The sequence below is a fragment of the Galeopterus variegatus genome, unplaced genomic scaffold (assembly GCF_000696425.1).
Source record: "Galeopterus variegatus unplaced genomic scaffold, G_variegatus-3.0.2 Scaffold5380, whole genome shotgun sequence".
NCBI classification, from domain to species: Eukaryota; Metazoa; Chordata; class Mammalia; order Dermoptera; family Cynocephalidae; genus Galeopterus; species Galeopterus variegatus.
Window position 1 is genome coordinate 104388 of NW_007731491.1, and position 11613 is coordinate 116000.

The following is an 11613-nucleotide window of genomic DNA, read 5'->3' on the forward strand; positions in this document are numbered from 1 at the left end:
GAGGGCGACCGGGGGTGCGGAGCGCCGGCGGACGATGCGGGGCGGGAGGATGGGGGCACTTGGGACGCGCTTGTGATGGGGGCGCGGGGCGACGATGGAGAGGACCCGCGCGCGGGCAGGGAGATGGGGGCCGGGAGGACGGGGGTACCCGGGATGTTCAGGGGTGGGACGCCGGAGGTCGAACTGGGGTAGGCGGACAGGACATGGGGGCCGTGGGGGCCCCGGGTAATGAGCTGGACCGGGCAGTCTCCATACAGGGATGAGAAAGGAAGGAATTTGCATGGCTGGGGGAAGCATTTGGGGAGGGGGTGTGATGCTTCCCTGTCAGGTTTTCACCTGGTAGCATTTTTGTTTTGGTCCAGGGGCCTCTTGGATGCCTGGATCACAAAGGCGGCGCTGGTGGCTGGGTGAGTACCACGCCCTGCCTAGCCATGGCCAGCTCAGGCGGGCACCCTCCCCGTCTGCAAGCTTGCCTGACAGCAGTCTCCTATAACCTGTGCCCTGTCAGGGGCTCATGACTCTTATTTCACAGATAGACACCGAAGCTCCAACAAGCAGTTTCCCCAGCATCCCCATTAGTTAACAAAAGTTCTGGGATTAGGCACAGGTCTAAGGCTTGAGCCCAGGGTCGAGGTCCGCAACCCGGAGGGTGAGAAATCGTTAAATGTAAGTAGCTTGGTTTAGTCCTCTGACCCAAAAAGACTTAAGATTTTGTGCCACCAAGACTGTCACTACCACTGGGGCCCCTGCCTTCCCTACACCTGACAGCACGTTCATTGTTTTTTAGCATTGCCTTGGGAAGAGTTGACGACTAGCCAGAAAGAAAGCTGAACGGCTGCGCCCAAATCCCCAACATGTTATCAACCCCCCTGTTGCTCTGAAAGGCAGCCGGCGGACAGTCACGTAGGGCATGCTGCGGGGCCTCTTCCAGCTCTGACTAGTTGTACGATGTCCTTTCATTCAGGACACTGCACCCTGCTCTTCAAGCTCAGTGATCCAGGCTACGGTGTCAGAATTGCAGGAGACACCTGACAAGTCCTCCAAAAAGTGGTGGCTGCCGGTCCCTGTTAGCTCCACACAACTATGCCTGCAGGAGCCACTGTGACCTGTCTGCTGAATCCTGAATACTTCTCGAGTCTTGAGAATGCTCAGAGGCACGTCTCAAGTTTCTGTGCAACACAACCCTCCTAAGGAGGTTGCCTGCAAATGGTCTGAATTTTTAATTTCTACCATCAAGTTAAGGAATCCTCAAACCCAACAGTGGGAAAAGTTGTGCATCAGTTGATTTAGCACAAAGCAGTTGGCAGCTCTCCACACGTGAGGGCCATCGCAGAGCAGCACGGTACACGGAGCTTGGGAAAGGGGGGTGATGAGTGGCCGCGTCCCCCTGGCAGAGAAAGCCCTATCTGAAGGCCATGCCCGCCTCCGGTACAGGGACACCTCCCTGCTCATCTGGCAACAGCAGCAGCAGAAGTTGGAATCTGCGCCGCCTGGGACGTACCTGAGCAGGAGTCGCAGCATGTGGTACTCACAGTATGGAAACGAGGCCATCTTAGTCCGGGACAAAAACAAGCTTGAGGTCTCCCGGGATACAGGCCAGTCAAAGTTCTGCACGATTATGTAAATCCAAGGTGAAAACCCGAGGCCAGGCACCAAGCTTTGAGGAAAACGGGTCTGTGTTTCATCCCGTTGTCCTCTTGATTCTCATCCTTACTGGAGATTCCAAGTAATGAGCATGAAGATCAGGTTGTGCTGCAAGAGCCCAGGAAGCCCAGGGAGGGCTGCCCAGCCCCTCGGCACAGCAGAGGTGTGACTGGTCCACGGGAGACTCCCCTGGTGGAGCCCCCCTTAGAGTTGGCTGCTGTGACATTCAAATCCTGCAGGTGCAGCCAGACACAGCCCGGGCCTGGGCACTGCTAGATGCGGTTCTTCTGTTATGCTTCCAGATAAATCAAGCACAGTATGCCCCCATTAAAGCCTTGTCAAGTTCTCATAGGCTGTCTTTAGTTCTGACTTCTGCCTGGTAAAGAACGGGTCAGATCTAAGAATGAGATGAGAGGCTTGTGGCCACGTACAGCCTGAGACCCTTCTGCACGACCGTGGCAGGAGCCGACCAGCGACCAGTGCAGCTAGCATTGGTGCTCAGCGGCGGGCTCAGCTCTCAGCCGGGCTCTGCTGCATCTACAACTTGAGTCCGGTTTCCAAGTCACCATGCATGACACATTGTGGTAACTTCCACACCTGTCTCCAAACACAGAAGCTCACAGGCAAGTGGATCCACAACACGTTTAGGAAACCCACAAATGTTAAGTTCCACGTGAGCTACCTACACTGATTTCAAATTTAATAACATGGCTGAAAAAGGCAGGTTCTCCATTGGATGGTGGAGGATCTCAGCCCTCTCGACTCCGGGGTGCAGCTCCCACTGTCTGCGGTGTTTGACACACACCTGTTGTTGCTGCGCACAGGGGCAGGTGTCATGAGCCCTTGCGAAAGCACTTGCTCTCTGCTCTAGTTAAAGTCTGCCTGGCTATGCAAATGTGGAGGTGTTTATTGTCCAGCTGATATTTCTTTTCTAAATAAACATCCTCTAGGACTCCCCTTCTCACTTATTTTTATCTTTGTTCACATCTTACTTGGCTTTTAAATGTTTTATAACAGTAATATCTAATGATTGTTAAACCCCAATAGAGAAATGCACAAAGCAAAGCGCCCTCCCTGGAGACAACTGCTGTCAGCAGCTGCTGTGTCCTCTCTGCCTTGTTAGTGTGTGCCCAAGGTCCTGCACCATGCATCTTGTCCTGCCACTTTTTTCTTGCCCAATTCTACAGACTGGGCATTTACTTCATGTGTTTAATGCCTGACTAGCAGTGTTCCCTGAACACAGATGGGCCCACAGACAGTGTCCAGCTTGTCACCCGCGCAAACAGCATATCCTGAACGTGGCTGTACTCGCTGTACGTGGGTTTTTTTGCAGCCGTGCAAGTGCAATAGCTAACGTCCTAGAAGTGGAACTTCTGGGTCAGCCTGCAGTCCCAGAATGTTCTGTGTGCAGCCGGCGGCCTGCCTTGCTCACTGCCTCAGTAGCTGCCCGTCTGCCCAGAGCAAGTCTTCTGCAGTACAGGTTCATCTGGCCCAGGAACCCTGACAATTGGGAATGATTGCAAGGCCACCAGATAGGTCTTGTCAACATCTTTTCAGTTCCTCAAGTCGTGCCTGGAAGCAAACTTCACAGACTCATCTGCAATGCCCACGCACCTCAGACTGACCTAAGGATGCGGTTGGGAAGGCCCCAAGCACAGGACGCAGCACTGGCACCCCACATGCAGAGGTGGGGTCCAAGATCCTGTGCAGCCATGGAGGACAAGCATTCCCTAGGCCAGTCTCCACAGAGGTCAGTGGGTGTGGGCGACAGACGGGTGCAGGCCATGCACAGGACATCTGGCGCTAAGCAGCTTAGGCTCAGGGAAGCACCATCTGCTTGAGGCGGAGAAGGCCCAGTCTCTGTCCTCCGGGAGGCTGGTCTGGATGACAAGGTTCAGAGTCTGGACGAGTGACACAGTGCCCACACCTCACCCAGTCTAGGGTGGGGATGGACATGTTCTCAGGCCTAAATGTGGGCCCAAGGTGACCTCCCCAGGAACATCCCTTACAGGCCTGGCAACAACAGCTGTGGCCCTGGCAAAACCAGCGCCAGAAATCTTGGACGTCCTGACACTTTGTTTCTTCTTCACTGAGCCTCGACGGGTCCCAGGTCTGTACTTATAATGAGCAAACCTCAGCACGAAAGCCCATCTTATATGGTTTCACTTGCACGTCTATCTGTGCAGACTGAACATGACCTTCAGCATCTGCTGCCTGCATCACCTCAGTCTACAGGGGAGGGGACAAATGAGCAGGCGAGGACCACAGCAGAAAACTTGTCCATCTACAAAGACGACAACTCGTTCTAGAAAGCCAATCAACTGAAAAGAGCGGCTGCAGCCTTCTTGGTGAGACAGGAAGTGATGCCCCCTAAATCCTGCTGTCTTCCCGCCAGGGCTGAGGACAAGAGCTACTTAAATGTTTTTTTTTTTTTGTCTTTTTCCGTGTCCGGCAACGGATCGCAACCCTCAGTGTTGCCCCCGTACCGGACCGGGGACCGGCAACGGGATCGCACGCCTCGGCGTTGCTCCCGCGCCTCGCTCAGCCAGTGAGCAGGAACCAGTCTGCATGTGGGATCGGAACCCCCGGCGGGAGCGCCGCCGCGCTTCCCAAGCAGCGCACCATAGCAGTGCGCCACCGGGCCGGCCCTACTTAAATGTTTTTTTTTTTTTGTCTTTTTCCGTGTCCGGCAACGGATCGCAACCCTCAGTGTTGCCCCCGCCCCGGACCGGGACCGGCAACGGGATCGCACGCCTCGGCGTTGCTCCCGCGCCTCGCTCAGCCAGTGAGCGGGAACCGGTCTGTATGTGGGATCCGAACCCTCGGCGGGAGCGCCGCCGCGCTTCCCAAGCAGCGCACCATAGCAGTGCGCCACCGGGCCGGCCCTACTTAAATGTTTTTTTAAAAACTCCTTCTGGGCCGGCCTGTGGCTCACTCGGGAGAGTGCAGTGCTGATAACACCAAGGCCACGGGTTCGGATCCCATATAGGGATGGCCGGCCCATGGCTCACTGGGTGAGCGTGGTGCTGACAACACCAAGTCAAGGGTTAAGATCCCCTTACCGGTCATCTTTAAAAACAACAACAACAACAACAACAAAAAAAACTCCTTCTGGATGCTCCAGGTACTTCTGCTGAGTTGCAGGATGTAGAGTGAGGTGCTCACAACCCTCTTCATGGACCAGGGAGGGATCCCCCAGCCCCGGCTGCCTCCAGAGCCCCTCCATGTCCCAGCAGACACTGGGAGCCATCAGAGGAAGCCCAGGAAAACGCACATACTGTCTTTTTCCCTTCTTTTTATTATGAAAACAAAACAGATGCCCCAGGAGAAGGGTCCATGATTACCAGAAACATCAAAGAGTACTTTCTACCATTTTTATTCTGTTGTGTTGAGGCCAGCGTTGCAATAAACAAGCTAAAACTACTTACATTGGACTTATTTTCAGTAACTGACATTTACAGGAATATACTAGAAACGGCACTAAAAAGTTTAAGAAAAGTTACGGTAAACTTGCATGCACATCATACAGAAAAGTAACATTTTAAATATAAAAAAGAAAAACTTCCTGGAAGTGTTATACCAGTATTAAGAAACAGCACTAAACTGGATATGACGCATCCTTTACGTGGGTGTTGTTTTCCCCAAACGACTGTGAAAGGCGTGAATGCTGCAAAAGAACAAAACCAAAAACGAACACAAAAGACATGTGTCTTACAGTTTGTAAGCGAGATGATGCCGCCCAGAATGAGGAGGGGTCCCTGGAATTTAGTTAACACCCGAAGCCTGCCCCCTCAGCCTCCAGGGGTCACTTAGAGAGTTCTCAGATCCATTGTCTGCACGTGACCATCCAACTTATCACTGCCCTTTCCCCTTGAAAAATGCGTGTTCAAAGCTGCCCTACGATTCTCGGCACTGGGACCACCGCATTGAGCAACTGTGCTCTTCCCAACAGGACATGACCGTCACCCCGCAGTCTGACATCGAGGGTGCGGAGGACGTTGCAATCCTCCAAAACTCTGAAATCGGATTTGAAGTCTGGACAGAAAGCTTTAAAAAAGTTACAGCACCAATGAACTACAGCTGCTCAGAAGGGACGACAGCCTTGGGGAGCTGTCAGTGCCAGCAGACTCTTGCTGGGTCGAAGGGGCAGAGGCAGGTGCGATGCCACCGTCCACAGAGGACTAGCGGGTAAGGAGATGCCCCGTGATGCTGACGTTTCCTGCCTATGGGCTCCCACAGGTGACATTCACCACCCTGCAGCTGAGGGTGCTCGCCAGCACCCCACACCCCCAAGTAGCCTCTGCTGAGGGTCTGCATCAACCAGATGTGTGCATGTGCACGTTACCAGTCAGATCCTGCATGTGGACCTGCCACTTCTGTGTTAATTCCTTAAAACCATAAAACCATTAAATATCCCACTGAGGATCTGTTTAAAAAATAACCTTTGAAAAACAAAGGTAACTTTTAAAAATGGGAATTTTAAAATTATATTTTTATCATAAACAAAACTTAATTGAAAGTTTCACAGACCAGCCAAAAACTCACCAAATGTCAGAATCACCAGCAATTAGGAAAAGGTAATCTACTCATTTCCTCATCAGAGTTCTGTATTCATTAAGGGTATATCTATGTCTGTAAGGGGCGGTGGCTTCTGAATCACCCTTATGTCTTTAACAATTGCCACCCATTAGGATACTAATGACTGGTCCCTATATCCGTCCAGAAGCACTGGCAGAAAGCAATGACCACTGGGCAAAAGGACAGGCCACCCCACAGCTCCACACCCAGCACCCACCTCAAGGCCCCCCTCACTTGGTGTCTGGGAGAACGCCCTGCTCTGGTCATTTCTGGGCTACCTATGAGAATGCTTGAGCAGCAAGCACTGTGCGGTCTCCAGGGAGGCAACCCTCCAGGCCCGAGACTCCTCCACCTCCGAAGAGGACAGACAGGCCCGGGAGAGCCTGGCCAGGTCCTGGAGGCTGGCGGAGGGAGAGGCAGGTACCCCACCTGCAGGCCTGGGAGGCCGAAGCCCAGTGCTGGGAGTATCGGACAATTTGGGGCATCCCTGCACTCAAAGGCTATGGCAGCCTCTGGAAAAACAAAACCCAAACAACCTTCTGTTAAACTCTGTATATTATTATTATTTTTTACAATAGAAAGTTAAAAATCAAGACTTAGATTTACTATACATTTTTTTTTCTGTCAGATTACAAAGTTTATATTATATAATTGGGGTTCCCTAAATTGATTTATTTTAAAACAGTCCTAAAGAACCAGAAGTGAATACAAAAGAACTAAATAAACAAAATAAAAAATTAGAACGTGCTGTAGCTGAAAGTTGTCTATACCTGTTAAGTCTCCAAATTTCATACAAAAAAAAAAAAAAAGGAGAAAACCAAAAACCCCAATGCACCGGGGCAGAGCGCGCGCAGACATGACTGAGCACCAGCACGGGTCACAGGGACTAGCACCTGGGGCAGGCGTCCCCGGGCAGGGCGGGCTCTCGTTCCACCACTGGAAGGCCTGCATTTCGGCTACTTTTTTTAATGCATTTCTTTTGCAGTTTTTCTTTTTTTTAAAAAAAATGACCAATGATGTTAATAAATAAAGTATTTATATGTACATAAAACTGGGAAAACGCTTCCAGAGTGAGCAGCAGCGGGCAGTGCTGGCACATGGGGACACACATCGGGCTGGGCTTTCGTAGAAAATCGCTGAACCTTACAAAAAAGTCTCCTTTTTTTTTTTTTTAATCTTTTCTTTTTTTTTTAAAGTTGAGGTAAAAGTTTCAGTGTATGGAACCCTGCACACTGCCCACGCAGCTGCGTGCTCCCTCCCAGGAGCGCCTGGCATCGCTGCGTCCAGAGAAACTCAACATTCCCTGCTCCACGCCCACCCCTACTGGGGCCCCACCCCAGAGGCTTGGTGACCTGGTCTGGGGCCACAAGGACCCTTTCATGTATGCCCAGCCTGATTCTCACAAGCAGCACACCCCTCCTCAGCCCCTGCAGAGAGCGGGGCTGCGTGAGAACACCAGTGTGCAAAGCCAACAGCTTCCAAACAGCACCCTATAGAGACCCCTCTCTGAAGACATTCCTTCTGGAGCTACAGACCAGGTCGGGCATACGAAAAGGGATCTTGCAAGGTCCTTCAGATGACACCTCACTCGGTTTTCTACGGTCATCGGGTTAGCATTTGAAGTTGTCATCTCCAAACCATTGAATTCAGTTACGAAAAGAAGACTTTATGCAGAGCTCACGCCTTCTCATAAAGTCTAATGCACACACAAGAAAGATCTCTGACCTATGAAAGCAAAACTGGAAGATATCGTAACACTGAATGAAAAAGAAAACCTGCACACCATGGAACAGAAATAGTATATTAACCATAGAAGGGGACACTGCAGAGTCTCGGTGTGTGCGACATCCGTTCTGCTCTGTTCAAGTCCAGTCACTCATTCTGAGTCGCTGCTGTCGGAGCTGGAACCACTGGAGCTGCTGCTGCCTGACTCAGAGGAGCTGCTGCTGCTGAGCCGGGATGGCCCTCCTGAGGGCACGGAGCCTGACTTCTCTGCGGAGACACACGGGGCAGGGAGAGGCTCACTGCCCACTCGCCATTCTCCGCATAGCCACCCCAGCCACATGCCACCACGCCACTAGTATGCCACAATCTGCCTGTTTCCTGACCCAGTCATTTAATAACTTGTTGAAATGAGTCGATGAGATCAATGAGACTACCTAAATGTGCCAAGATGAAACAAAAACAAATGCAGCCCACTAACAGGAACTGATGGGACGTGGGGAAAGGTCGCCCATGGAAAGATCAGCCCCCTGCCACAAGCAATTATAGACACGGGCAGCTGATGTCTCCGCACCCCAGGGATGAACAAAGGAGACCCCAGGCCTCCGTGCAAGCAGGCAGGGTTGTGGGCCCTGTCTTGACGCTGGGCAAGCGGGGGCCCAGCAAGACGGGACCCGACTCTGATTGCCAAGCCTGTGGGCCTCTGACCACCCACCACCTGGACTCCAGTGTCCACCATGTGTGTATCTCAGAGGTCTGCTTCTGAGGAGGCCAGAGAGACAGGTATTTGCTCTTTCCTACAGGTTCCAGAAAAAGGAGGCAAGGAATCCAAGACCTGCTACCTAACCCTAAGGCCCCAGAGCACAGGGGTGGGGTCAGAGCCTCCCCACCGTGGTGATCACAGCATGACACTGAACTAGTGTTGCTGGCTGGGGACAGTCAGAAAGCTTGCTGAGAGGCTGGGGACCAAGGGAACAGCTGACTGGGGTGTCCATCTGTCCAGGATGTTCTGGAACGTGGTGCCTTCACAACCTCGCATCTAGAGATCTTCCTGCAAGGTCAGGGTGCAGCCCCAGCTTACAGATAAGGCCACGGGAGATTAAGAACCCCATGTAAGAAAACAGAGCTGCTCAAGTGGTGGGACCAGCATCTGAAACAGGTCTGCCTGGTGGCCAAGCCCCTGCTGGCCAGCCCCACCCTCCAGACGAGACAGCGGGAGCGGAGCCATGCCCTGCGCCCCCCGGCCCGCACTACCTTTCCTGGCAGGCTTCTTGTTCAGCTGCCCGCTGACATCCTGCAGCCGCTTCTCCAGCTCCTTCTTCTTTTCCTGAGCCAACTCCTCCTTCGACTTGGCCGCCTGCTTCTTCCCACTTGTCGCTGTGGAGGGACAGGAGGGCACTGAGACCACAGGGGAGGCAGGTGGCAGGAAGGTGAGCTACCCTGTATGCCTCCAGGCAGCTGCCTCACTCCCCGCGGCCACTCCAGGAGCCGGGGCTGCACCCAGGGGGCCACGGCCCCAGCCCTCCACGCTGTCCGCGCCACCTGATGGGCCTCTCTGGCCTGTACATTTACAACTGCAGAGATATCGCCGAGTTTCCCAAGTGGCAAAAATGACACCAGGATGATCCAGAACCACCTGCACGCCCAGCTATGGAGCCCTCTTCATGCACCAGGCCTTTTCATTAACCCCCAAGAGAACCCTGAAGTGAGACAGGCCTTTCCTACTCTGCTGACAGGTGCACAGACTGATGTGGCTTGGCCAACGTCCCCGATGTGGAGGGCGGGGCTGTGACTTGCTGCCCAGCCCCTCCAACTGCCAGGCCTCCCTCACAGTGGCTACTGCTCTCCCTCTGCCTGAGCAGTAAGGCTGACATGGTCCTGGAGCCTGGCCTCTGCCGCCTGACACTGCTGCGTCACCACCTCCAAGTCGATGGGTGGCTTACCGCGGGTCATTTTCCTTGACAACATGGGGTCACATGGCCTCTCCATCCAGGAAAGGTAGGTGCCCCTTTCAGAGCAAGTGAGGACTGTGCACACCCGAGGGGCTGGCCGCACGCAGGCTGAGGTGCACCTCACCATGCCCTGGGTGGTCCGTGGGGACCGCCACCACTGCCCTGCTCTCCTGCAGCAGAGAGGGCTACCTGGTCTACCCTCTCTTCCCTTCTCCCTGTCTAGGACCCGCAGACCCAGGTGGTGACTCATTCCTGTCCAATGAGGTCATCAGCTTCCAGGGAAAGCTGGGGCCAGTGAGGCCTCTGTGAGGCCTCTGTAAACTCAACCCCAATCAAAGGGAGGGGGTCCACATCACACGGGAAGCTGGTCTGCCCTGGCAACAGGCCATTGGGAAGGTCGCCTGCAGCCAGGGCCCCAAGTGGAGCCACTGGAAGGCATGTGGTGAGGTCCCTCACTAGACCCTGAATGAATGGGGCTGGGGGTCCTGCCTCTCCTGGGCAAGGTGGAGGCCAAGGCACCCAAGTGCGGCTCCCTCCCCGAGAGCAGGGAAGGAGGGCTCTGGCTGGGTAGGGCTTGGGCCGGGTCTCAGCCCCAGGTCCCCTGCCTCTGGCCAAGCACAAACAGATCCTCAGGGCACAAAGGGGGAACAGGTGCCGGGAGAGCGCACAGCCATGCGTGCACGCACACTCCACGGGGGCTGCCAGGAGTGCGGGGAGGGGACTTTGAGCACCGTGCTCTGCCCAGACAACTTACAGAACGGTTTCCTTTGCTTTTTCTGTAAACAAGACTTGACATATCTCTCCAGTTCCCGCAAAGTGGTGGGTTTCAGAGTCTCAAAGTCAATCTCGATCTCGTCGGGGTTGGAGTCCCTGAGCGAGGGCTCCCGTGACTGGATGATGTGTACCACCCGGCCCAGCTTCTCCCCGGGCAGCCGGTTGATGTCCAGGCTGAGCTGGCGCTTCTCGTCGTAGCTCATGGGCAGGCCTTCCTCCTCCTCTTCTGAATCGTAGGAAGCGGACGCCTGCTTGCCACCTTTCTTCAGCTGTCTGAGGCAGAAGACAGAGCAGCGCTGCTTCCAGTCCCCATCTACCTGTCCCAGGAGCCTCTGCACCACCCCCAAACCCCTCCTGCCCTGCCCAGCTCCCTTCTTTCCCAAAGCAGACTGCTTTCTTCCCAGGGGGCACACCCAAAACTGTGCCCTGAGCCAGAAGAGCCAGCCAGACTATCTGGGGATTCCAAAGATACAGGGGAGACCCTGTTTCACAGATCAGAACAGATGCTCCTGGCCAGGAAGCTGTGCAGGTCAGCTCCTCCCAATGTCCCACAAGTATCTCAAATTCAACAGGTCAAAAACTGATCTCTGTATTCAAATAATCAAAAAGAAGACAGGAAAGGGGAACAAAGAAACAGACAACAGAGGGAACAGACAGAAGATAGTAAAACAGCAGACGGAAATCCAATTACCTCAATAATGAACGTTAAATACAAATGGTCTAAACACAACAACTGAAAGGAAGAGATGATCAGGTTAGATAAAAGACAAGACCCAACTTACATGCTGCCTACACAACCACACTTAAAATATACCACACAAACACTAATCAAAAGAAAGCTGCAGGGCTGGCCCGGTGGTGCGCTGGAGAGTGTGCTGCTTGGGAGTGCGGCGGCGCTCCCGCCGAGGGTTCGGATCCCATGTGGAGACTGGGTCCCCCCCAC

General features: G+C 53.7%; 1 protein-coding gene across 2 annotated transcripts in view; it reads right to left on the reverse strand.

Moving 5' to 3' along the window:
- Nucleotides 1-4924: 4924 nt before the first annotated feature.
- Nucleotides 4925-11613, reverse strand: part of BRD3 (bromodomain containing 3) — a 23320-nt gene continuing 16631 nt past the window's right edge. For both annotated transcript variants that reach the window (XM_008589336.1, XM_008589335.1), the window contains exons 10-12: nt 10651-10943; nt 9199-9321; nt 4925-8214 (exon numbers count right to left, since the gene is read on the reverse strand). In XM_008589336.1, the coding sequence (XP_008587558.1) occupies nt 8099-8214; nt 9199-9321; nt 10651-10943 (532 nt within the window). In that variant the 3' untranslated portion in view covers nt 4925-8098. The remainder of the gene's footprint in view (nt 8215-9198; nt 9322-10650; nt 10944-11613) is intronic.